The sequence below is a fragment of the Myripristis murdjan genome, chromosome 3 (assembly GCF_902150065.1).
Source record: "Myripristis murdjan chromosome 3, fMyrMur1.1, whole genome shotgun sequence".
NCBI classification, from domain to species: Eukaryota; Metazoa; Chordata; class Actinopteri; order Holocentriformes; family Holocentridae; genus Myripristis; species Myripristis murdjan.
In genome coordinates this window covers 34,403,435-34,428,253 of record NC_043982.1, presented here as the reverse complement: position 1 = coordinate 34,428,253, position 24,819 = coordinate 34,403,435, and the positions used below count along the sequence as shown (strand labels likewise).

At 43.6% G+C, this 24,819-nt stretch overlaps 1 protein-coding gene across 1 annotated transcript; it reads right to left on the bottom strand.

The window, feature by feature from the left end:
• Positions 1-946: 946 nt before the first annotated feature.
• LOC115357306 (mothers against decapentaplegic homolog 6-like) lies at positions 947-20,344 on the bottom strand. The gene is made up of 4 exons (XM_030048732.1): positions 18,894-20,344; positions 16,963-17,016; positions 16,600-16,677; positions 947-2,038 (listed from the first exon to the last, which is right to left on the bottom strand). Exons 1-4 carry the CDS (start codon positions 19,633-19,635, stop codon positions 1,401-1,403), a joined length of 1,512 nt encoding a protein of 503 aa, XP_029904592.1. The 5' UTR covers positions 19,636-20,344; the 3' UTR covers positions 947-1,400.
• Between the last annotated feature and the right edge of the window lie 4,475 nt (positions 20,345-24,819).

Sequence of the window (24,819 nt, the reverse complement as noted above, 5' to 3'; positions counted from 1 at the left end):
TTGAACACATAATCAAAACGAAGAAGTGGACTTTGTAGTCTGTATGTACACAGAGGCATAAATTTCCTTTAATGAAACCAATGAAAACTAATGAGAATGTAGTTTCCATCACTTAAGTTTGCAAGACATCTATCAGCATGTTTGAATCATGTCATTTAGCAAGATGTGCATGGAAATATGATAAATAAGTGAAAAGCTACAATTGCACACAAGACCTTATGGCTGTTATGGTGGGTATTAAGCACTGATGCCATTCAAGCATTTTTTTTATGCACTAAAATAACATTAGCAGTAAGTAATGGAGACTAAGCCTCTCCATCACATCCACTTCACTCAGTGCTTAGCTTAATTTTACTCTAAATTGTTTACAGAGCTGAACTTCAGAGCAGCCAGTGGCGTGTAAAGGACACATTGGACTTATCCTTCAAATGTTTGAAAAGAGCATCCACACTGTAAACAAAAGAATATGTCTGTCTGCTCTGGGAGAAAACAGCCAAAGTGTTTGTCTTGTTAAAAGGTTATTGAGGATGACATTAATGAATGCTAACTGAATTTGTCACATAGTAAAAAGATGCCAACTGGTGACTCTGGGATTCACCAGTGTGTGAAAATCAGGTTAAAATGAAGTATTGGTACCTGAAATTTCCCCCATGACTGATATCCAGTAACAAAAGTCAGGAAAAACTGTCTTTATATGCTTCTATTTTGGCACACAGAGAATTGTCTAAATTATTTTGTTCACCGAATGAATGATCCAAGCCAATGCTGATTAATGAAAGCAAAGGATCTGATCAGCAACGTTAAAGTTTTGTACCTGTTATCAGTTTCAGCATCCTTACTGCAACTGCACATCACCGACAAAGGAAACCACCAACTCAATGATCTCTCTCAGGTAAACTACTCCAGAACATAAGACCACCACAAGCATATTCATATAATACAAATATTTTATTGTCAATGTGTGTATGGCATACTTTTTGAGGGAATCGCTAAGTCATGAGAACATAAACCTGCTTTGTCTTACTTTTGCATACTTGCAAAAAAAAATGACACTGAGAAACTCTGAAATGCATATATAGAATCAAAAGTGCATATTCCTGTTCCTTTATTTCGTCCATATACACATTACACTATACATAAATAATTGCATTGTAAAAATGACTCAAGTATTTACATGTATAATATATTTTATATAATATATAAAGTTTTATATTAAATCTAGGTAGATTACAATTAGGATACTTGGTTAAGAAACCTCATGTGAATCTGTATGTGTGCGTGTGTCGTGTTTGTGTATTTGTGTATGATTGTCAGAGTCTGGGTATTAGCTTGTTTGCATGTTTGTATGAGTTTGCATGTTTGTGTGTATGTGTGTGTGTGTGTGTGTGTGTGTGTGTGTGCTATCTGTGGTTGTTGAGCAGCACCTCCAGCCAGCAGGGACAGGAGGTGATGAACTGTCTGGAGTAGCAGGGGCCCCAGCCCTTAGCAAAACTGATACGGACGCTGTGCGGGTCCCAGGGCCCTTCCTGGCACTCGGGTTTCACACCACGCTCCACTATCCAGCTGGAGCGCTCATAGTCAAACACTTTGAGGGAGTAGCCCGGCATCACCCTCTTTACGCTCAGCCCTCTGGTGCTGGGTAAGTCCAGAGTGGGTGAATGCACAAACACCGGGTGCTGGCTGCGATTGTACACCCAGACCCCGTCCGGCTCGCGGCTCAGCACGATGCCGTAGCCGATTTTGCTGCGTATCTGTTGCACGCAGCTTCCGCCGCTTCCTCCGCTACGGCTGCTGCTGCTGCTGTGGAGTGCCTGGATGCTGTGGTTACCCGCGTCGTCATGGCGACTGTGGTAGGCGTTGGCGTGGAGCTGGCCCAGGCAAAGGCCTGTGCCCTGAGGTAGGTCGTAGAAGATGCTGAGTGAGGGCTCGTGGGCCGGGTAGAGGCGACCCACACGTGTCCGCTGCTCCCAGTAGGCGACGCTGCACCAGTGGGAGCGATGTCCGCCGGAGGTCGAGGAGCCGAGGGAGGTACCAGTGTCTGAGGGAGGCAGAGAGAGAGGGAAGACAGGCGAGAGGGTTAATGGCTGTGTTGGAAAGTGTGATACAGGTTTTATTGTGCCATTAATTCCCCTGGGAGGTGGCTGAAATATACTGAGGGGGGTAAGGATACAAAACCTCTCCATCTTTGTCTCATATTGAGTGTTAAAACGTTATTTCCTTCACAAAAAAAGAAATGAAGAAATCTGCCAGTGAGATGAGATAAGATCCACTTGAGATCCCACTTGTTTCCAGTGCTATTCAACTCGTTTCCAGAATTTTCCATTTATGTCCATTATTTTCTTGGAGCTAGTGGTCTGAAAAAAAAATCCCAAGTTACATTGCATTGGAAACAAGTGGTATTATCTCATCCCGCTGGCAGATCGTATCACTTGTTTGAAGAAAAACATGATTTTACAACTGTATTTTAGACTAAATGACTTGTTGACGGAGATTTTTTTTGCAGTGAGGCTGTGTCAGTCTCTACTGTTTACACACTGAGAGAGAACACACACTTTCCTCAAAACAATGGAACACTTTGGCTCACTTTGGCAGCAGGCTAGAGCTTTTATATTGTCATTTTCCACAGCAAAAACAGATTTCACTTTTCCCATTGCTTAAAACAACTAACTTTGATGCAACTGCAAGGTATGTCCCAAACGATTTCTGAAACTGTCAGCACTGAACATCCACTGCCATCTCGACTTGCCATATAGTCGAGCCTCTTTGGACTTTTGGGGGCTTGGGTGGGTTGTCACCCTTCTCCCTCATCTTTCCATAACCCTGATGAAGAGGAGCTACCGGGCTGAGAGAGCGATGGAGACACAGAGTGAGAGAGAGAGAGGGAGAGAGGTGATGTTGGGGTGGGTGCTTGCCAAGTATTCAGCTCTCTGTCAACCTAGCGCAAGCCCGTGAACCCCTGACCCCCCAGCCCTCATGCTATCAGCTCGCATTAACTCCCACACAGAGTGATGCCATTATTTTGCTCCAGAGACTCTATTGACACAGAGGATTTAAAGACCCATGTGCCTGTGGCCCCATTCCTTTCATATTCCAGCTAGCACCCCCTCTTCATCCACCAGGGGCCAGAGTGGTTGCCCTTTTCCCATTAACAAGCTGCTTTTGGGTGAAACTGGGCTACAGATTAGGATAGGTGTGTTAGCACAGTGGCCATTCCACTTTAGGCGGGATAACCGGGTGGAGAAGATGCACTGGAGACCTGTGTGTGAGTGTATGTGCAAATACAAGCAGACACACTGGATGATGAGATAGGGCCTCACACACACACACACACAAATTGGGCCTGCTGATCCAAACAGTATGCCTATGACACATAGACACACACACACACATGTGCATGCACACAGACACACATACGCACACAAAATTGCGCTTCTCATCTGAGGCCCACGTGTGTCATTAGTGAATTCCAGGCTGGCAACTCCTGCGGTCTGGAGTTTTTACAGCTCTCCAATAAGAGAGAGCAGGCTGCTCAGCTAGCAGGATCTCTCTCTCTCTTCCTATCTCTCTCTCTCTCTCTCTCTCTCTCACTCACACACACATATACACCCAAACTCAAACACGCACATACACACACTTTTACAAGCCATGCTCTTCCCTGTAATAAGGCAACACAAACATGTCTAGGGAAACACAAGAAGACTTTATATGAGCTCTCGATCACATTACAGTAATTCCCAAAGTAGACATAAGCCAAACTAGGACTTTTTTCTGCTCTTTAATACACGGTACACTGTAATTTTTTTTTCTGTCATATATCATAAGACATAATGTATAGACTGCAGCATAAAACCCTGGCCTTTGCATGTCTCATTTATTCATAGCACGTTTATATCATATGACTGCAGAGTAATCACACATCTATAAAGGCCTTTTCTTGAGAGACTGATGCCAGAAAATGAAATATGTCCAAAGGCTTAAAAATCAGCAACTACGAGTAACAACTAAGTTTCATGTGAAGTAGCAGCCGAACACGATTTCCGGTATTAAAGACTGGGTGATGTTGTGTAACGCAGGCCGTGGTAAATCAAAGTTTCTGACAGTTTTTGATAGCTCTCGCTGTACAACATGTCATGTGTCATGTTTCTGGCACAGTGCTAGCGGTGTCATCATGCTCAGCCTGGCCGTCGTCCAGCTAAAGGTATAATGAGCTCGTGTGAGAACGAGGGAGGGGAAGGGAGGGGTTGAGGAAGGAGGGGGTGGACAACAAACTCCTTCAATGGAATTCATAAAGAGAGGTTCAAACTAGAGGTTATCAGTGTGTTTGTGTTTGACTGGAGGAAGTTAAAAAAAAAAAAAAAGTGTATGTGCGTGTTTGTGCATGCCTCCATGCATACATGGAGGCATGTGTGCCTGTGTGTGTGTGTGTGTGTGTGTGCCTGTGTGTGTATGTGTGTGAGTGTGTGTGTGAGGGCTGGCAGCAATTACAGAGTTCTGCAACCATTTAAGCCAACCACCATTTAACAGCTCTGTTTATCAATTAGATAAGTAGCTTTTGTTATTTCATTTCAAAATCACCGTATCTTAGTGCCAATCTCATCGAAAAGCCGAATGCACCTTGGCATTTTTCCCCCCATCCAAACCCCAAAGGATTATGGGAACACTGTCCTTTGGGGTTGGATGTGTTGGAAAATAATAGAATGGGCTTTTTCCTGTCAAAAGAACAAAAACAAAAAACAAAACAAAACAAACAAAAAAACATGCTGTGTTAAAAAAGGTTGAAGTAATGATGCTTGGACTGAAATGACCCTGGCGACACAAAACACATGAAGAAAGTAAGGGCTGGTTTTCTTTTTGGACCGTTGCATGGCAAAGAAAAATGAAGTGGTAATCCAAGTTCAGGGGTCAGACAGGCAGTTTCCTGCTGGCTTCCCACAGGCTGCTGAACCTGGGCTTCAAACCACCAAAACGCCCCAGTGGCACTCATCTTTTCTCTGCCCTCTTACTCCTTCCTTTTCCTCCTCCCTCTCACACAACTGAATACATGACAAACTCCCCTGCTTTTCACCTCACTCCGTCCAGTCACAGGAGCAAAGAGTCCTGCCAACACCAACCTGCATGGAGGGGAAGAAAGTTGGGAAAAGAGGGGAAGTTGGGGAGTAAAAAAAAAAAAAGAAGAAGAAAGAGAGACGTGAGCAAAGGAGGGAGAGGAAAAATGAGAGGGAGAGAGCGAGGCTGCCAAGCATAACCAGCATCCATGGAAAAAACAGAGCGAGGGACAGAGAGAAAGAGACTGAGAGAGGGAGAGAGAAAGAGGGGGAGGCAGGGAGACCCTTGTCTTTCATCCAGTGCCAAGGATTAGATTCCCCTCCAGTTATTAGACTCTTCCACTGTGCTGAAAGAAGTGGGTGGGTTGTAGGAAGGGGGGTTCGAGGGGACCGAGGGACGAGAAGGGAGGATAAAATTCAGCTACTGACCATCCTGGTCCCCTCTCTGTGATGCTTAGTTTGCTTTGTTGTGAGTTAACTTCCTAAACACCAACCCCCCCACCCGACTCAAAAATAAAAAATAAGAGAAGAAAAGAAACACAGACACACACACACACACATACAGATACACCCCTCCTTGGATGCAAATGGTAGGTTCTGTGTTGTTTGAGACAACTATCATTACAGGGCAACTTCAATCCAGCAAGCCACATTTAAGCTGGCGTCTCAACTATCTCTGCCATCAGAGGGCTGTGTTATCGCCAGACATGGACTTTACGGTAGAATACAACAGGGCCCTCTCTCACAAACACACACACACACACACACACACGTTCCTAAACACATACTCATGCACACAGACACACGCACACACACACCCTCTCTCTCCCTCTCTCTCCCCCCATTGTACAGCGGATCTTGTGATGTACTGCAGCGAGCAACTAGAAGAATGCACTCAGCAGAATGCAGATCTCCGCCAGGAGTATCTCCCCTTCTCAGACACCCATTTTTCACCTGCCCAGAGGAGAGAAAATATGAAGGTACTGCCTGCGTATCTCCCCTTCTCCAGAGCTGAAAAACCAACTGAGGCGTTAGGCGTCAATTGTGGTATTGCACAGTTTTTTCAAAGGTTTTGAATCACTGCAACCGCGAGAGGTCCTTGATCATACAGTCATAACTGTGCACAAAAAATATTAGGCTGATAGGCACAGATGCAAACATGGACAGATACACATGAGCAAACACACCATCCCCTCCAGGCTGCCACCTGGGGACCTAATAATGTTATTCTCTCAGTTTTTCTCTTTAAAAAGACAAAGAAACAAGTCACTACGGAAAAATCAATTTTTGACAAGTCGTACAAATAGGCTCGTGGACCTTGAACTTGGGTGTGATAAAACGACAGGAAAGTTACTGCATGTCCCTGTCAGTAAAATTCCTGGGGAGGAGTGCTTGGAGGCAGTTTAGCACTGTCTCCTCCAAGAGGAAGAGAGAAAGTTACCGGTTTCCTGCGTTTCTGCTGCTACTTCAAAGTGTGCGAGGGGTCAGACAACACGAGCGAGAGGGTCTCAGCTTCTGCATGCATCAATTCATCATGAGGAATTTACTGCCCCTCTGCAAATATATGGCCATTTTTACCTATCAAGATACCATGTTCATATTTGGTTTATGATATACTAAATACACAATGCCTGAGTAACCATGGCACATTTGGTGCCATTTGGCTAATAGGTGTTGCTGTTGCAGTATCATATGTTTAAATATTAATAATTTATCAATGATGTACGAGAAGATGCCCTCATACTCCAAAAAACATGGCTGCTATCAGCCAATCAGCTTTCAGCAGCACTTCGACATTCATTTTTGCCTAAACTTTGCTCTCTAGTTACTTTAACACCATAGCAATTGCCCTTCAGCACTCAAGTAACAATCCATTGCTGTTCTTTGTCTTGCACTCCTCCGATTCACATTATTATTCAGCATTATTCATCAACGTGCTTGGACCCTGTTGTCACTGCTTGAGGCTATATTGCACTTTGATTTTGAATGAGTAAGCAAAAGTGCAAACTTAAAAATATAAACTTTTCAGGAACAAAGAAACACTGGCTTGGTTTTTAGAGAGACCACCATGCATTTTTGAGTTTATCCAATGGGGTTTTGAAAAAAGTTTCATAAACCCGAGCACAGTAGAATTTTTCAACCCACAGGGAGCCATGTAATCCTTCAATTGGAGTTAAAACATGAAAATTGCCAAAACTGGAGTTAAAAGGTTTGCACATGATGGCAGCAATATGAGAGTGATGAAAAGATAACAGCAGAAAATAGCTGCACCTGGGAACTCAATTCAACATGAATCTCTGATTTTGTTGTTTGCTTTTCATTCACTTCCAGTGTTTGACAACTTGATGTGCTCTTGGAAGATGTGCATTCATAGACAACTAGGCTGCCTCTTGAAATAAAGTAAAAGTTCCTAATTTATCAGTTTGTTGTGTAGCTGTTAAGCTGTCTTATTGGTTGACCTCACACACATTAAAAAAATTACCAATGAGGAAATCTTTGTCTCAATTTCCACACACACAGGATTTAATTAAACCCTAGCTAGTAGCCTTGCTCCAAACAATATTTTTACCATAGTGTCTGAGTATAACACTGGTCAATTTTTTTTTTTCAGAATTTACATTGCCACAGGTTCATAAATGCATCTGAAGTAAGATTTTTAGACTGCCTTTATGAAAACTTGTCAAACAGCGAAAGCAAATGGAGTGTGAAAAACCCACCCAGGTGATCAGTGTTGAAAACGGCTCCCCGGGGCAGCACTTGTTCATGGTTCACTGTTCATGGTATTCATATGGAGGTAAATGTGCTCAACAGTGTACAAGTACTGACAAAGTGAAATATCACTATGACTATCGCTCAGCCTCCTCCTGATTTGCAAAGCAGTCACAAATCAGCGATAAAACTTTTACATCTTCTGAATTTACCCAATGCTCTTATCCAAAGTGACTTCCAGTGAATGAGCAGGTGCGGGTTCAGTGTGTGACTCAAGCACACGTCACCCAGTACACATGACAGTGGTGAAGGCACCTTTTACATTGCACAACATGTGTAGCCACCCAGTTTGATGTCTTGAATTAGGTGGCAAACTAGAACTTTGACATTTCTAATACAAATGTCATGCTACAGAGTTGTATTTGTATGTAAATCCAAGTACCAAAGATGCCACTATTATGCATGTGGCAATGTGGAAAAATAGCACTCCATATCAAAAATAAACAATGAGCCACAGACAAAACAAATGAAATACTGGCTCACTCCATGCACTGCAGGGCTTGCACAAGTCAGGTGCCCAGGGGATCACCACCTTCCCCTTCATATATAATTGCTACCTACCTAAGCAGCCCTGCATTCACAATGGACAGCTTGAACTTGCAAGTCCAATGTGCTTTAGGCTCATGGGTCATGGACCTACTTGATTTCGATGTGCAGACAGACAGAAAGCTCTGAATATAAATGAATCATGTAGGATGCTGAATTTTAAACCAACTCGCATGTAGTTGGAAGAACATTTGGAAACTGTACATTTCATTTCTAAGCAACATTTACAAAATATCTGCTTACTGTATTTGTTGTCTGGCTTAGCTTACTTATCATTACAGGTGAGTTCTATTCATACAAACTGAGTGACGAGGGTTGTTAACACTATTAAAGAAACAGGTGCACTTTCTCCACTGAGGATTGGATTTTTATCGCTAGTCATTAAAAGCTTTGTGTCAGTGCATGTAAGATAGAAGAGCTGTGTGTGTGTGTGTGCGTATGTTTACGTGTTCATGTTTCTATACTTTCTTAACTTTCTCTTCAAAATAAGGTAATACGTATCTTTGTGTCAGCGTGGTGCATACTGAGCAGTTGACCTCCAGAATGGTGAATAGGATGTTTTATATTAAAATCAGATATATCATATCTTATCTGTCTGTAGCTCTGTGTGTATTAGGCCTCAATCCCCCTGCTTGCCTGAACCTGGCTTTGCAGTGAAAAACCAGTTTGCTGTATTAAGCCTTTGTGGTGGTCTTGGCCAGCAGTGAGCTGACTTGTGGCTACCAAGTGCTGGGAAGTCACGGCAGCAGCAACAACAATGGTGGAAAGCTGCAAGAAACAAAAGAACGGCGAAACTAAATGTTCGTCAGACGAGACCGCAGACAAAACAGGGCTCAGCGTCAGCACTGGTTGTGGCTGAGTTCACCATCTGCTTCGTAAGTCGTCACGGTGGCTTTATGAATGTCATTTACCTCAAGGTAGACAACTTGACAAGACGAGTGGCAAGCGTTGGGGGGGTGGGGAGTATTTGACCAAGGGAGCCAAAGGGAGCCAAAGGGAGCATGTTGCTGCCTCAATGCAAAATGTTGCATGTTGTATCTTGAACACAGTTAGCATATAGTTTTTCGCAAATGCCTCACAGAAAGCAGATTTAAATCTAAAAAGGGAGAGGCAAACAAAAAGAAAAACTTTGTTGGGGCAGACAGAGAGAGAGAGAGAAAAGCGGAGCTACTTGACAAGCCTCCCCTCCCAACGCATTCCTGGACAGGCCCTCTTCCTCGACACTTCCTCCCGCAACTAGCCAGTCAGCCAGAGGGGTCAAGTTGACAAGTATCTCATTGAGCCTCACGTGGTCCTATTTGGCCCTGGAAAAGTCCGTCAACCCGCTTCACAAGACAACCACAGACGTTTATTGGTAAGAGAAGGAACTATGTGGTTAATACTTAACCTTAATTTGAATGAATTATCGGCACATGTTATGGTAAAGCTGGTAAAATAATGACTGTGTATAGCGTATGCCTGTGCATTCCACAGTTAAGCTTCTGGTGCAGAGCTGCAACGCTGTGGAGGGGCCAAGGATGCAGAGTCACCACATAAAACACGTGTGGTGAGGAGGTAACTCAAGGAATGTGAGACCTGCACCACAATAAACAGCATTTTCCTCTGGGAAATGTTCTGTTACCAGATATACCTTGGGAAATATGTACAATAACGATGATATGTACAGATTAACCGCAATATGTAAACATTTATACTTTCCCACATTTTCCATAACATCTAGAAGACAAAAGTATTGTTATTTTTAAGTAAATATCTTTAAGCACTGCTAAAAACATCAAATTCCCTTTGAACGTTTCTTTTAAGTGTAATGGGATCGTCATTGTTTTGTTCATGTGGCATTTAAATGGTACTTTAGCCCGAGAGTGGTCCAAGAACCACATGACACTGGGATTCATGGTTTGGCTCTCTGGGGTACACCACAAGAATTTTAACCCCTGCTAATACTAATAAAATAGGTGTTAGAGGAGCCGATTTTCATCATTTAAATGAACTTCAGGCAACTTCAGTAAAAACGTCATTTCAAATTAAATGAAGATTATTTTGCCAAATTGTGAATCATAACAGCACCGACTGTATGACAAAACTTTAGTGTTAGTCAAGGCTAAAATTTACTGATGTTTGTTTGGCTGTTAGCAATTTCATTTCTTAGGCTATACTTTCAAGTTAAAGTAGCATCTGTTTATAACCTGAAACATACAAAGAATAAAGGAACAGAGGACAGGCTTCACTATGAAAGTGCACCATCTTTCACCTCCACCCAACATCTTCACATGTTGATTGAGTGGTCTACTCTCTTGTAAGAGAAGTGAATTAGGCAGCAAATCATCTGTGGTTATAAATTAATCTTGATCAGTGGTCACTAAAAGCCTGTATGGCACTAAGCCGAAGAGAGGACAGCTGTGTGTGTGTGCATGTTCATGCATTTCATGCATGCATGTGTCAGTATTTTCTTGGCTTTTGCTCAAAGTGAGGCAATCTTGCATGTGCGTCAGTGTGCTGCATGCTGAGCAGTCTATTTACATTAAAACAGGAGAGGAATAGCAATATATATGCATGCAAACATATACATACAAACACTCCAACAACACAACACAACACAGGGAGCGACAGGACTCCTGAAAACAAGGCAAATGGTGCTTCCCTCAAATAAACTTTAGTCTTAACTAAGCACTGCATTCAAAGTGCACGGCACATGTGACAATTTCCTACAGTTCACAGAGTCAGAGCCTGTCGACATCTGCAAAGAATCTTTAGGTTCAGCAGCATGGCAGGATTCCATTAAAAGCCAAATTGCGAGTTGGCAAAAACTCTGAGGGAACAACGGAAAGCCACAGCCAGTCCTGTAATTTAAACCTTATTTTAAATTGTGATGGCCTGACAACATGGACTGAAAGAGGCAGCGACGGAGAGGGAGGAAGACATGGAGAAGAACAACGAGAGGGAACGACTGAGAACAACAAACAGCAAAAGAGAAGTGGGGAATTCACACAGACCGAAAGATGCGTGGGCTGAAATAAGAGCGGAAAAAAGACAAAGAAAAAGTGGGAACAAGAATAATAAAGAAGTTACTGTGATACGGCACATCAAAAGAAGATCTCCATCCCATGCTTAGCTGATAGGTAACACTTCCTAAATCCATGGGCAAGGCGGGATCATAGCCCACCAGTACAGTTTCACTTACAACAAGGTTTTGAGGTGACGAGGCACCGCTGGCACGAGTAAAAATAATTCAAGAGAGAGAGACTAGAAATACGAGGTTGCGGGACAACAGGATGATTTAAAAGACACAAACCCAGAAATCAAGATGCCAGAGATTGGTGAACAGAAACTAAATAACAGCCCAGCTCAAGCAGGACAACAGTGAACCAGTGCCTCTTCCTTGTTTGTCTCCTCCAGTATATCAATGGCACCAAACTGACTCAGTTCAGAATGACTGGATAAATTTAAACCTATCATTTCCTCAAACTGTGCTATCAAATAGCAGAGCACGCAAGGAACACCTTATTTACTTATGACCTTACTTCTAGTCAGGCTTTTAGCTAAGCCAGAACACAATGCAGGTAGTTATCTGCTTAGCCTCAGAGGGTATAAAGCCCGGTGTTTTCTGTATTGTGGAAAAAAAAAAACGAGAGATTGACAGTTTTTGTGGGTTCGGAAATGGAAAATTGACATAATTCTGGAAAAAAAAGAGTAGTAATTTGTAGCGATTTGTCCGATAAAAGAATGAACCAAAACTAGAATGCGTGAAATGTTTTAGCCAGGTTGAATCTGAGCTGAACCACATCCAGACGCTCTAAATACTTAATGCATGTTTGTAAATCATTTGCCTGCCTCGCTCATTTACTGTCATTTGATTTGGTTCTAATGAGGTTATCAGAAATGCAGGGTGGTTTTACGCGTTTTGGTTGCCTGGCAGGCAGGCCACGTTATAGTTCACTGTAAAGTTCAGGGGAAAAAAGCAGTCCGACCAACACAATATCACTATTAATATCCCAAAGCATCTGTGATTCCTTGATTATATAAAGAGAAACATGCTGTATGTCTCATCACCAAACTGATAAATGAACCTGAACCAGTCTTCCTCCTCTCCCTTATTCACAAAATCTGAATGCAAACAAGTTCCTCGTGTCTTTCACCTTCACTTTTATTTCAATTCTTTTCCTAATAATTTAAACAATTATTCTTGGGTTATAGAAACTTTTGCCAGGAGCTTGTGCCTTTGCACTCCTTTTTGTTGGCTGCTTGTAATTTTTGTGATTAAAGAATTTAAACCTAATCCCTTGTCGCACTGATTGTGAACATTTTGGCACTGACCCCTATATGTAAAAAATAAATAAATAAATACATAAACATGAATTATCATACATGGGATACATCCAGTCGCGTGGTTACAAGCTTTCCTCTGTGTCAAATTGCACCAATTTTAACAGCTCTCATCCAGCAAAACCAAAAACCAACTACATGTTGAAAAATAAAATAAAAAAAAAATTAAAAAAACGGACTTCAGAAAAAAAATGCAAATGGATTTCAAAGGGCTCCGAGTAAGCCGTGCTATGTGTCCTCGGCTGCGTGCCCTGCTTGTAGTGAAAAAGAACCGTGATGGAAAATATTTGAGGAAATGGCAAATGCTTAATGGGCCAGCACTTGATGTTGAATTCCATAGTGTAATGTGTCTCAGTCAGGCATAAGAGCAAGTGTTGTACGCGTGCCAGCGAACAGGCTGGAGGTTCAGGTCACTGAGAGGACCCATCCAGGCTGAGACAAATTCACGCTGTACAGAGCAGAATGAGGGTGTTTACATTTGTCTCTGTGCTATTTTTACACCGCACACTTTGATGAACCGTGATATCTACAAAATGACATGACCTCTGCCTGGATGGTGCATTGATTTCCTGTCAGGTATTCACGCTTGACAAACTAGCAGCCAAATCCTAACTAGTGCTGTGAGAGGGGTAGAGCCTCCGTAGATCATTTACAAAAACCTTGTCCAACTGTGTCAGCCTGTAAGAGGGACCAGGCTGCGGCGGTTCACCCTTTGTGAACCAAAACTACCTCACAGACTCGCCGTAAAGTGAAAACGGCACCGCGCGGTCACTCTGTTAAAGCTATCTTTACATCCTCCAAACTTCCAAGAATGTCAGCGCAGCTCGGAGTTTCTCAAGTATTAGCAGTGATATGTTCAAACATGTATCAGATGTCTCTCTCCGGAGCCAACCCTCCCCTACCCCTTTCACTGGGAGACCCCACTCCCCCTCACCTTTCCAATTTCCCAACATTCCTGGGCTGTGCCCCATCAGTCAAAGGGCCAATTCATGGGGTTAATGCTGCAGCGAGTGCAGACAGGGCTCTGAGACAGGATGTTTGGCTGATACCTCGCTCTGCTTAAACAAACAAGCCACCAAAATATGATTACTGAGGGCAAAGAGGGAGCGGTCTTCTTGTTTTACTTGAGTACATCTAGGAAATACTGATGTCCACTCCGAAAAGAGTACAGGCGGACTGGATGTCGAGCATATATCACTGCTTTACTTGCATCCGCATGTTCAAAAGCCATGACCTGACGTCACAAGGTAAACAGGTTTTGGTTAATGACAAGGATGACATGAGGCAAATGTTGACACATAGATTAAACTAAAAACAGTGCTTACTTTGTGAACATAAAGCCTTCATCGGGATCTTTACAGATTCGCAAACAAGTAACAATGCAAAACATGATTCATGTATTTGATTCTCGTACACACTGCAACAAGTTGTGATTGATCACATACAGAAAAGTTGTGTGAAATCTGTAAATGATATTATCATAGAATAGTAATTTAAGCATCAATAGCAGCAGGAAAGGTCATAATAAAATGCAGAGAGCAAAGAAAACATAGTGCATAGGGCTATAATGATTTCATCTAGAAATGTGTATTTAGGGAAAATACTACACAGGCTATGTTAAACACAATGCACAGCAGACATTCACTTCCCTTTTATCATATATATGAATTTAGATGGTAAAAGGGTAGACCTATGCTTTCACCTCAGCAAATTCAACAAATCCTACACACACACACACACACACACACACACAAACTGCTCCTGGGGAGCGTGACAATAAGCAGCTGAATGTCACGTTTTGTTGGAGGCACCAAGGGACAATCAAAGTAGATGTAAGCCTACCAAACTTCCAGTAGACATTTCAAAGGAGGGCTGTTTGCTGTGGTTTAAGGGGAATGCTAACTGATCGAATGATAAAAGAGGCCAGGGCAAAGGTATGTATGGACCACACCCTGCTGCAGCATTTTCAAAGCCAGGGCACACAATTGGTTCAAAATGGAAAAAAAAAATAATAATAATGATGGCAAACATGCAAGATTACATGTTCAATGCTTCTATTTATCTGACAGAAAGCATCACCGGGTTTTAGATAATATGCCAGACGATCTCTCACATCAAAAAAGATTCATTTCAATTCTTGAAAGATCTAAGCAGGACTAAGGCAGCATCAAGAGTGGGCTTGAATTTTGTTTTTCTCTCTGTGGCAGCTCTGGTCAGTTCTTTGATACATGTTAGACTATGTTATATTTTCAGTTTCCTGTTGTTCTGCTAGCTGTAGCTGGAAAAGGGGGAGTCTCGGCCTGTCAAAGCTTACAAAGAAAAGTACATCCAGGGAAAACGCCATGCAAATTTTCTTGCTACTTCTTGTTTAGCCAACCTTCATTCCCACTTGTGCGCTTGGCCAGAGCTCCAGTTCTCAGCTCTGGTGCTCTGGTGTGGGGGCAGGGGAGGAAGAGACCACACACACACACACACACACACACACAAACACACACACCCCATCTCACACGAAAACTGATCTCTCTATTTCAACTCATTTCACCTGGCTGTGGCAGACAACAGGGTGTATCCTCCCTCGCAAACCCTACCTTGACATTTGACTGAGTTGCAGGCTTGACTGAACCGACTTCAGATAAACTTCAAGCTTGACAGCATCCAAGTGTCTTATTTTTCTAAATCAACTTTTTTTTAAAAAACAGCTGGCTTTGTTTAAAACACATCATACAGGATGGCAACTTACGGCGAAATGAGTGAATTAGCAAAATATGATAAATATTGACTTCAACACCAACACTCAACTCTACATTACAAGCTGAGCACAACAAGACCGACCCAGAAACAGCGTGGTGGGAGTGTTTCTGTCTCTCCAGACTAAACAGAAGGCAGGTCCATGATGCCCTGACTATATTATGCCGACTTCATAGGTGCTCATTCACCTTTCAACACCCTCCGTGAGCGAGTCCAGAGAAGCTTGATCGAGTGGGTTTGCGGCTTCTCTCAACACTACAAGGACCCCTCCACCCGACCCCGGCACGTAAACAAATAAAGCTCCAGTTTCATCAACTAGAGGGGGCTGTTTCCTGTCCGGCTACACCCCTCACCCCTTCCACATCTACACACACACATACATACACACGCACAAAACTCTACACCTCTGCCTCATCAGAGCCGCTCGACTCCCCCGCCCCCAAAATGCCAGCCTCTTTCCACTGCTCAATTGCCGAGAGGAATGGAGGGATTTGAGGGAAGAAAGAGGGAAAGAGGGGGATGGGTGACTCCAGAGGCAAAGGGGATTGGGAGTATGCATGGGGATCTTATTGCAGCTTCATCCCAGTGAAATATTTTGCTGTGGAGAAAAGAGGAGGGAGGGAGAGAGAGAGAGAGAGAGAGAGAGAGAGACAGGGAAAGAGAGACAGAAAGGCTACACTGCTGTGGCATCTAGATAGTGAGAGCCCCCACAGCCCCCCCCACCTCCTCCTCCCTCTCTTTCCAGCTCTCCATGCTTCTCTGACAATAGGAGCTTTATGCGGTAGATTTTTTTGGTTATCTTAATGGCCTTTCAAAATAGGAAGGAAAACACAACGTAATAACCTCAGTAAATGCAATTTGCCCTTTTATATAAACATTCAGACAGGATGCAAGTTTGTGTGTCTGTGCGTGTATGTGTGTATGTGTGTGTGTGTGTGTGTGTGTGTGTGTGTGTGTGTACATGGACACACAATTTAAATAAAAAACATTTTCCTCTTGTGCTTAAGAACTTATTTGTGAAAAGTGTTCCATCTTCAAACAGACAAACTCATCTCCGTCATCAAGCCCAGATAAAACAAGAACATAGGAGGCCTCTGGTTCGCCACATTATCCACTATTAAGTTAGTATATGTTCCCATACAATAATAATAGTGCAACAGCAACTCACCTGTGTAGTCTCTTGGCGTAATGTGAGGCGGGCTGGGGTAGTGGGGGGGCGCGGTTTCAGTGTAAGACAGAGTTGAGTCTGGCAAATTTGGAAAAGGCACACAACATAGATGAGTGAGATTTGGCGCCTCAAACCATGGACAAGTCTGCCTGTGGGCATGTACAGGTGTATGACTGTATTATTCACCACAAATGTCGTGTACTTTCTCATCACAGGTAGAGCCCGACAGACTCTGTGACACTTCCAGTACAAGCAGCTCTTACAGATCGTCTGCGTTACAAATCTGAAACATGTAAGTCCAGACAGCCTTGATGGCATTTACTGGTTTTGCTACCTGGTATCAATCTACTGCCTGACACTTACCCAGTGGCTTGTGTTCATCTGAACGGGACAGAGAATACGGGGGAGGAGGTGATTCTGGAAATACAATGGAAAAAATGATAGAGTTAAAGGTCTATAATCAAACAAAGGGAACACAGAGAGTTTAACCCTAAACCTCTGACTGACAAATAATAGAGTGTGTACACATCATATTAATACTGTTAAGGTACATGAAACGATTAAAACAAAAACACAGCTGAAATATGGACACATACAGTCACATGTCACTGCCATTTGAGCAACAATACATACTTGCACACCTGAACAAATTTTTGTAGGCAATAAGTATTTTCCCATCTCTAGTATTCATAATTACAGATGTACATCCACTCTGAAGATTGGAAATGTGTCAGCCAAGACTTTGTACCTGTAGGCTACTCATTTCAATACATTTGTTTTATTATCAATGTTTTGGGTTGTAGCTGTGTTATCTTCAACACTTCCTATTTGGCTTATTCTCATCATCTAGAATAAGCCAAGGGATCATTGAAGCTTCAACTAATGTGATTTAATTCATGCACACAGAGTGGTGGGGTAACTTATGTTGCGGAAAAGACACTAAATAAGCTGAGCCATGGCAGTGTTGTTGAAATAGTGAAGAGCTCCAGAGGGGAAGTGGACGAGTGGCTGCGGCCCCTTTAAGAGCAGAGCCAGTAATTGCCGGAGTCCTCAGTCAGTCAGATACCCAGCGAGTCAGTCTGGCGCCAGCCCTATGCAAACTGTATATTATCGGCACTCCTTCACCTAAATAACAAGAGGAGGACCTCCTTGTCAGAGAAAAAGGAGCCTAAGTGCAACTTGAGAGCGATCTTCAAATGGATGATGTGGGAAGCAAGTTTTGCGCAAATTTAAATATGGGTATAATGTGTTAGGAATGCCAGGATCAAAATAATGGTTTACCAAACTACTGCTGAGTTATGAAAAGATTATAAAACTGTAGGCTATGCTATGAAACACACTCGTTGTGTGAGCACGTTCGTGTTGGTGGTACTGGGATGAGTGTGTGTGTGTGTGTGTGTGTGTGTGTGTGTGTGTGTGTGTGTGTGTGTGTGTGTGTGTGTGTGCGTGTGTGACGAGATTGCAGTGTTGCTTAAAGTCGCCATACAGCCTCCATATTATCAACATCACTAACAGGCGTGCAAAATAAATGTTTGCGCTTTAACCACCGAAAAATATGCCTATATATTTTAAGATGAATAATGTCCAGTGGGGCAGAGCTGACAGGGGGACTTCATCTGCCTCTGGGCCCTGAACTCGGAATAACAGAAACAACTAAACGGATCTTTTACCCCCTATGGTTGAGCTTAATGTTTGACTCCAGTTGCTTGTTATTTAAATCAACCTGAGTTACGGGCTTGTTTAAGTTCTACTTCCAGCTGCAGGCCTGATGAAGACTAAATCTCACCTTGAAGGCACACAGCCGCCCTGCTTCTGAGTTAAACACTCAACTATCACACCGACTCTTTATCTGTATGAATCGGCAGCTGCCTTTGCCAAAATGCGGCAAATCTCATCCAACTCGATGACGCATACCACTTTTATGTGATAAAGTAGGCCCATGCCCTGTGGCTGGCTTTGGTAAACTACCGTGTCCAAAGTGAGGCCCGGGGAACCCCCAAGGACCCATGACTGGTGGCTAGAGGCCCACAGCAAAATGTGGACTGGTTGAAAATGTCGTGTTGCTTCACTTGGTAGAGGTTTCCAGGACACACACACACACACACACACACACACACACACACACACACACACACACCTCGAGGCGTTTCTGCTCTGGATAATGTTAAAGGGAAAAAAAACATTCCAGAGGGGGATCCTCCACCTGTATCTGGATGGGGCCCCTATGAAAATCAAAAACTTTGGGGGTGGCCTCCCCCTCCTCCTCCGCTCCCCCCTCATGCTGATGTCCTTACCTGGCCCACATAAGCGGCTGTAGTGATAGGGGTTGCAGCACACCTTTGCGCTGTCCACTGCGCCGAAACTTTGACAGTGGCACAGCGCTTTGAGCCGGGCTGAGAGCTGCAGGTCGCTCCAGCGGAAGAGCTTACAAAGGAGATACTGTGGAGAAACGTGATGACCACCCAGCCGCAGATCAGCCCGTGGCACCATGACACATTCACTGGGTATCCCGCCTTTGGTCTCTACAGCCTTCAGCAAGGCATCCAGAGGTTTCTCCTTTAGTCTTTTCAAAAGAGCGTAAGCAAGGCTCTTGAGTTCCTCCTCAAGCCCCGAATGCCTCGGAGCGCACTGATAAGGGCCCCCTCCGTCCTTCCCCAGGGCCCAATAGGGGCTCCGAGGTCTCATATCCCATTCCCCAAACAAACAACACGTCACCGTCCTGCTGTCATCCTCTCGGCCCCGCCGTGAGCCTCGATGCTCCGGGACGCACATGGCACCCCGGTCATCATCTGGATGCTCCTCTTCCTCCTTCTCGGCGCTCTCGGTCAGGTCTCCAGCCTCCCCCAGAGGTCCCAGTGCCGGGTCAGCCCGGGTCACCGACCGCTGCTCCGTTCTGAGAAGCTTTCCTGTGTTTCTGCCACACTGACCATCCCGACCCCCCTCACCTCGTCTGCTTCCATCTCGCCCGTCGCTCTCGGTGACCAGACGGCTTCTCCACAGTCGCCGTACAAGACCTGAGCGTTTCGACCTGAACATACGACAACCTAGACAGTTTTGGATGTGTCGTATCGGTCCAGTCCTGGTCTGGGGAGATGCCACATCGATTTAGACTCGCCGCACAAGATCAAGGATTTTTGTGCGGTGCGCACAACATGCGCAGCCGGAGGACACAGATTTATCGCTATCCCGCAGCATTAGAAAATAATATTCTCTCATATGTTGCATTAAACTGCGGCAAAACGTCTGCACAAGGTGAAGGCTCCACACAGTCACTGCTTAGTGACCTGCTGTCGCCAACTCAATTAAGACACAACTTTTGCCAGCTCTCAAAAAGCCTGCCGCCCCCCAAGCTGTGGAGATCCCGCACACAGCCCCAACACCACAGCTAGACCCAGCGATGTGCAATACAAGTCCACATGAACTAAGCAACAAAATGGGCAGCAGAAATCATCCATCCAAAAGTTTGCCAGTTTTTTTTTTTTTTTTTTTTTCTTGGGCTTTGGGAACCCTAGATCCTTAAAATCCGGTGCCGACACATCGGTGAAGTTCCGTCACCCCCGAAATAATCCCCTCTACATTCAAATCCCAATGTTTTCTTTCATTGCGTGGAAGCAATAATCCCTCTGCAGTCCACAGATAAAAGCACAGATAGACGCGCTGGGGCTGAGGACGCCAGTGCCAAACTCCAGGACGTATTCCGTGCTGAGAAGTTGTTTTAAAGAGAGCTGGAATTACTCCACTCTCCACTCCCCTGCCAGTCCTGTTCAGATGCACACACGCGCGCACACACAAACTCACGCACGCACAGTCCAGCTCACACACCAGCGTCAAGCGGGCAGGACTAAAAACAATACTTCCGGTAAAAAAGAAAAAAAGGGGGAAAAAAATCAAAAGGAAACTTATTGGCGCACCTCTCCCTACAAGTATCAGAGTGGATTATGATTTAGCGGGTAGAAGGCTCACAACTCAGCAGGACTATACAACATCAAAAACATCATATTTAGGCGATCAATTATAGTGTTACTGGACAGCAAAAACACGCAACTTGGAAAGCCGTTTATTTCTGTTATTTCTTACAAAAGTTCAGATCCAGAGCAGCGGCAAAACTGTCCGCAAAGGCAGTCAGGAGAGTCGACGCGACGATTCTGTACACCAGGATATTGTTTTTTTCCCAGAGATATATTTAATGCTTTTATTTTGAAGGCAAGAAAGGTCGATTGTCCATCTTATTCTAACTGGCTTGACGCATCTCTCTCTCTCTCTCTCTCTCTCTCTCTCTCTCTCTCTCTCTCTCTCTCTCTCTCTCTCTCTCTCTCTCTCTCTCTCTCTCACGGGGCCCCAGAGGAAAGCTCTGGAGCCATTGGTTGATTCCCGCCATCATGTGCCAGTCTAGACACTTTGGCGGCTGGGAGCCGCACTGATTGTTGCGCAAACATGGTTTCAAGTTTCTTAACTCTTAAAGACGCAACATCCTCCTTCCCTCTCCTGAAAAGCTCCACAGCGTGTCGCTCCGTTTATCGCCAGCACAGAGGTAAACGGTAGATACTTTATGTGCATGACTTACCGGGCATGCGGTGAGAAGGTAAACTGTGTTAAAACATAAATACATTACTTTGAATGGTAAGAGCACATTCAATTTCTGTCTAAACCTATTACTATTAAAAAGAGAGGGAGAGATGATAATATGTGAATTTCTCCAAAGATATCAGTGAGAATTTAGCTGGTGTGTTGATAGATGAAATTATGTGTCATCATGGTTCTTATGATGATCATTATGATAATGTCATAATAATAGTACAATTAAAGGGTTAATACCTTTTGAAGTGGAGTTCAGAAGGTAAAGAGACCTCCCCATTTTTTAATAGCTCAGAGTAGCCAATGTTGAGGAACTGAGCATCTCCTCTGCTCCAGGTTTTACCTTCAGACTGGATGAGGGGTGTGCTGTGAAAATACAAACACTTGTGTATCCTCCAGTGGTGTGGTGTATTAGTGCCTGTGTCAGCTGGATCTCTCTTGTTTGTGAACTGAATTGAGGCATCAAAGTCCAGCTCAAACAGGAGTGAGATTTTTTTTATTTTCACCTTTACTGTGACTGAGGAAAAAAACTCTTGTTTTTCCTGAATGTCAGCTGCACAATGTGTGGCATTCAAATTATTTCACCTGTGTATATTCTGCAGATGCTGGCTGTGAGTGAGTCAACTGGAAAACTGTTCCTTCAAATCTGCCCTGCACATTCATGACCCCTAGAGGAAGAAGGCTACTGTTTTTTTTACAGCCACATGACCTTTCCTCTAGTGCCCCCATCAGGCCAAACATTCAGTTTGTGAAAGCAATAATGGTAGAACTGATGTTAGCAAACAGTAAAATAGGATGTGTTATACGCTGTGCACTGTGGAGAATATTAGGAGAACTGAATATTTTCATTATAGGGAGCAGTCCTACTTCAGTCATGTCCACATTATGTGAGGTAAATTTGAAAATTCATCTTTTTTGTCCATTTTGGCCCACTATGGTTTCCATCTGCGAAAACATTGCTTTTCAAAAATGCTCTCCAAACTGTGTGAATTTAAAAATACCAGCCTATCATGATAATGTGGAGAGGGCATGTGCAGCCTTTCAAAAACACTAGCACAGGATTGTCATGTTATCTAGTTCGTGGTTTAAGCATGGACAGGCCATGTGTGTAGGCCTGTGCATGCTCAATAGGGGCATTTAAAGCTACATTAAATCATACTACATGCAGTTTGTTTACAGTACACTTCAGCTTCCTTCATGGCGTTTCTGAAACCATACGTTCTGTGCCTCTGTCACAATAAAGACAGAAAAAGTTTATTAGAAGCAGCTTACCTTGTAACTGAAAGTCTGTAGCTTCACCACATTTTCAGCTTTCAGGTAAGAGACAAAACAATCCTAGCAATCCAACAGCAGCCTAGTGAAAATGTGTTTGTTGTTTTTTTTTTTTTTTTCACCTTAAGCTTTAGGCATTTTAGGATGTTTCAGTGTCAACAGTGGGCTTCCGGAAAATGGTCTGAAAACACTATAGTGTGCTGTGGTGTCGGGTGGATGCAACACAAAAACATCATGGATATGGCCTTAGTACCGTCTCCAGTTAGTTCACCAAACTGTTGAACCAAATCAGCGGCAGAGTCGGAGGTGTCACTGGAGATTCAAATAATTTCAGGGATATACCCTGCTGTTTGATGGTGGCAGGCTTAATGTCTGCTTTAATTTTGAGTATAAATTGTAAATTGTTTTTTGCCCCCTTAAGGACCAAATATGAACCCTAAATATGAACAAATATTTCATCACATTTTCTCATTGAATTAAAAACTCTTATCACTCACTTTTTTCCTGGAGATTTCACAAAACCATAAGTCAGCCTCAGGGGTTTACCTCCTCTAGGACCTTGCAGCTTTTAAGCAGTGTTCTGCTTTAAGGCGCGATCTTTGACATGCTGCAGGTACAGCAGTGCCACTCACTGATGGATGCTCATGATTTCTCACAAAGGGATACTGGTAGACGTTGAGTCATAAATCTCATCCTCTGATGCCAAAATAACAAGTGTACACATGGCAGAGTAGCCTGGAACATATGAAATAAATAGCGAGAGGCATGACGGGTAGAGAGACTGGTTAGGGTATCCCCATTGGCACCGTGCCCATCATACCATCGCCCGTCACTGTGCCTGTGCATGTGAGTGGTATTTTAACAGCTCTTCAATTTGCTTCAAGTGGACATTGTGGCCGTGGGATTAGTGCAGTGTTAGTGGCGGATAGCCGTTTGCACCTCATATCAGAATAGTTAACTTGCGTGTCGGTAGCATGTCCAGCTATGTGCTGTGTACCAGTCTTTGCGTGCCCGAACTCCACTGGAGTATGTAAGGGACTACAGGGCTGGCTGAAGACTCTGTTGTGTGTGGGAGTCATGTTACAATGACAGGATCAGTGAGTCAAAGAAGAAGGGGGAAAGGAGAGGGGTAGTGTGTGTGTGAGTGTGTGTGTGTGTGTGGCTGGGGAGGGGTTCACTGGGCACCTGTTCAAAATGTGTTCCCCCATGTAACTCAATCAGACGCAGGGATGCAGACAGGGAAAAGGGAACTGTTTTGGAAGAGCCTCCCCACAGTTGAGTGTTTCAGTGGCTCTACAAACACCACTGGGACTTTCAGCCATGGGAAATGCCAATTGTTGTACTAAAGCAATATATCATTTCAGCAAAAATGTATTTCTTTGTAGCACACACACACCCCTGAGAAGTTCAGGAGCATTTATTGTTCAACATCAGCCGCCCTTATTCACCAGAAACCATCGATATTCGTGTTTTTGTGTCTCTATATTCTTCCAGCTCTCAATATTGGTATCAAATGCCACATGAGGCTAATTGCAAGGGTACTTATTGCTGTGCATATTGCCTCCTAAAAAACAAATAAGTGTATGGGTGAAAGAAAGTACTGAACTAGGGTTGAGAACAATTTCACTTAAATTTGATAATATTTTTGTTTCTAATTGCTTTAATTTGCTTTTAATATTTTTGCTGATAATATTTTGCTGAATGAATGCCCAAAACTCTTCTCACAGAACTAGCCGACTGATCTTTTTTTATCTTAACAAAATTAAAATTACACTGTAAAACCCAGAAGGGGATCCTCAGCCACTTTTTTTCCTGTGCAGTTTCACTTGTTTCAGGAATTATAAAGTGTAGCATAAGTTGTAGTACAAATATATAAGTACAAATAACAAGTATATACATGTTGAAACAAGGCAGAATAAGGCAGCCAACTAGTATCAACAAAATGAAAAATGATTCTGGGAAATGCTGGGAACAAATTGATTAGCAATGGAAACAAGTGGGATCATCTCCTCCAAATAGCAGATTATTTCACTTGCTTGAGGCAAAACACGGTTTTAAAACCGAGGACGAGACTCAATGACTTGCTAAGACAGAGATTGTAGCAGTGATGTTCTCTCTTTGTTCTGCCATGCACTCACCAAACAGATCAACTGACCCTGAGTCATTTCATCAGTGTGTAAACTTCGCCGCGTTGGTGCCAGTCAAGCGATTGCTACAGTTCCTGTGTAAAAATGTGCTTCTGTCTGAGGGGCTGCCTGCTAACGGTGTATATAGGGAGATAAGTTGGGGCTATGTGTGCATGTGTGTGTGTGTTGGGGAGGGGTTGGGGGTGATGGTTGGTAGGAGAGTAGACAGGGTGTCCGGCACCAGACC

Coding starts and splice junctions, on each gene's coding strand:
- LOC115357306 (XM_030048732.1), bottom strand. CDS start 19,635: ATGTTCAGGTCGAAACGCTCAGGTCTTGTACGGCGACTGTGGAGAAGC. Junction 17,017..18,893: donor CAGCCGCTTATGTGGGCCAG/GTAAGGACATCA, acceptor TTGTATTTCCAG/AATCACCTCCTCCCCCGTAT. Junction 2,039..16,599: donor TACGCCAAGAGACTACACAG/GTGAGTTGCTGT, acceptor TGCCTCCCTCAG/ACACTGGTACCTCCCTCGGC.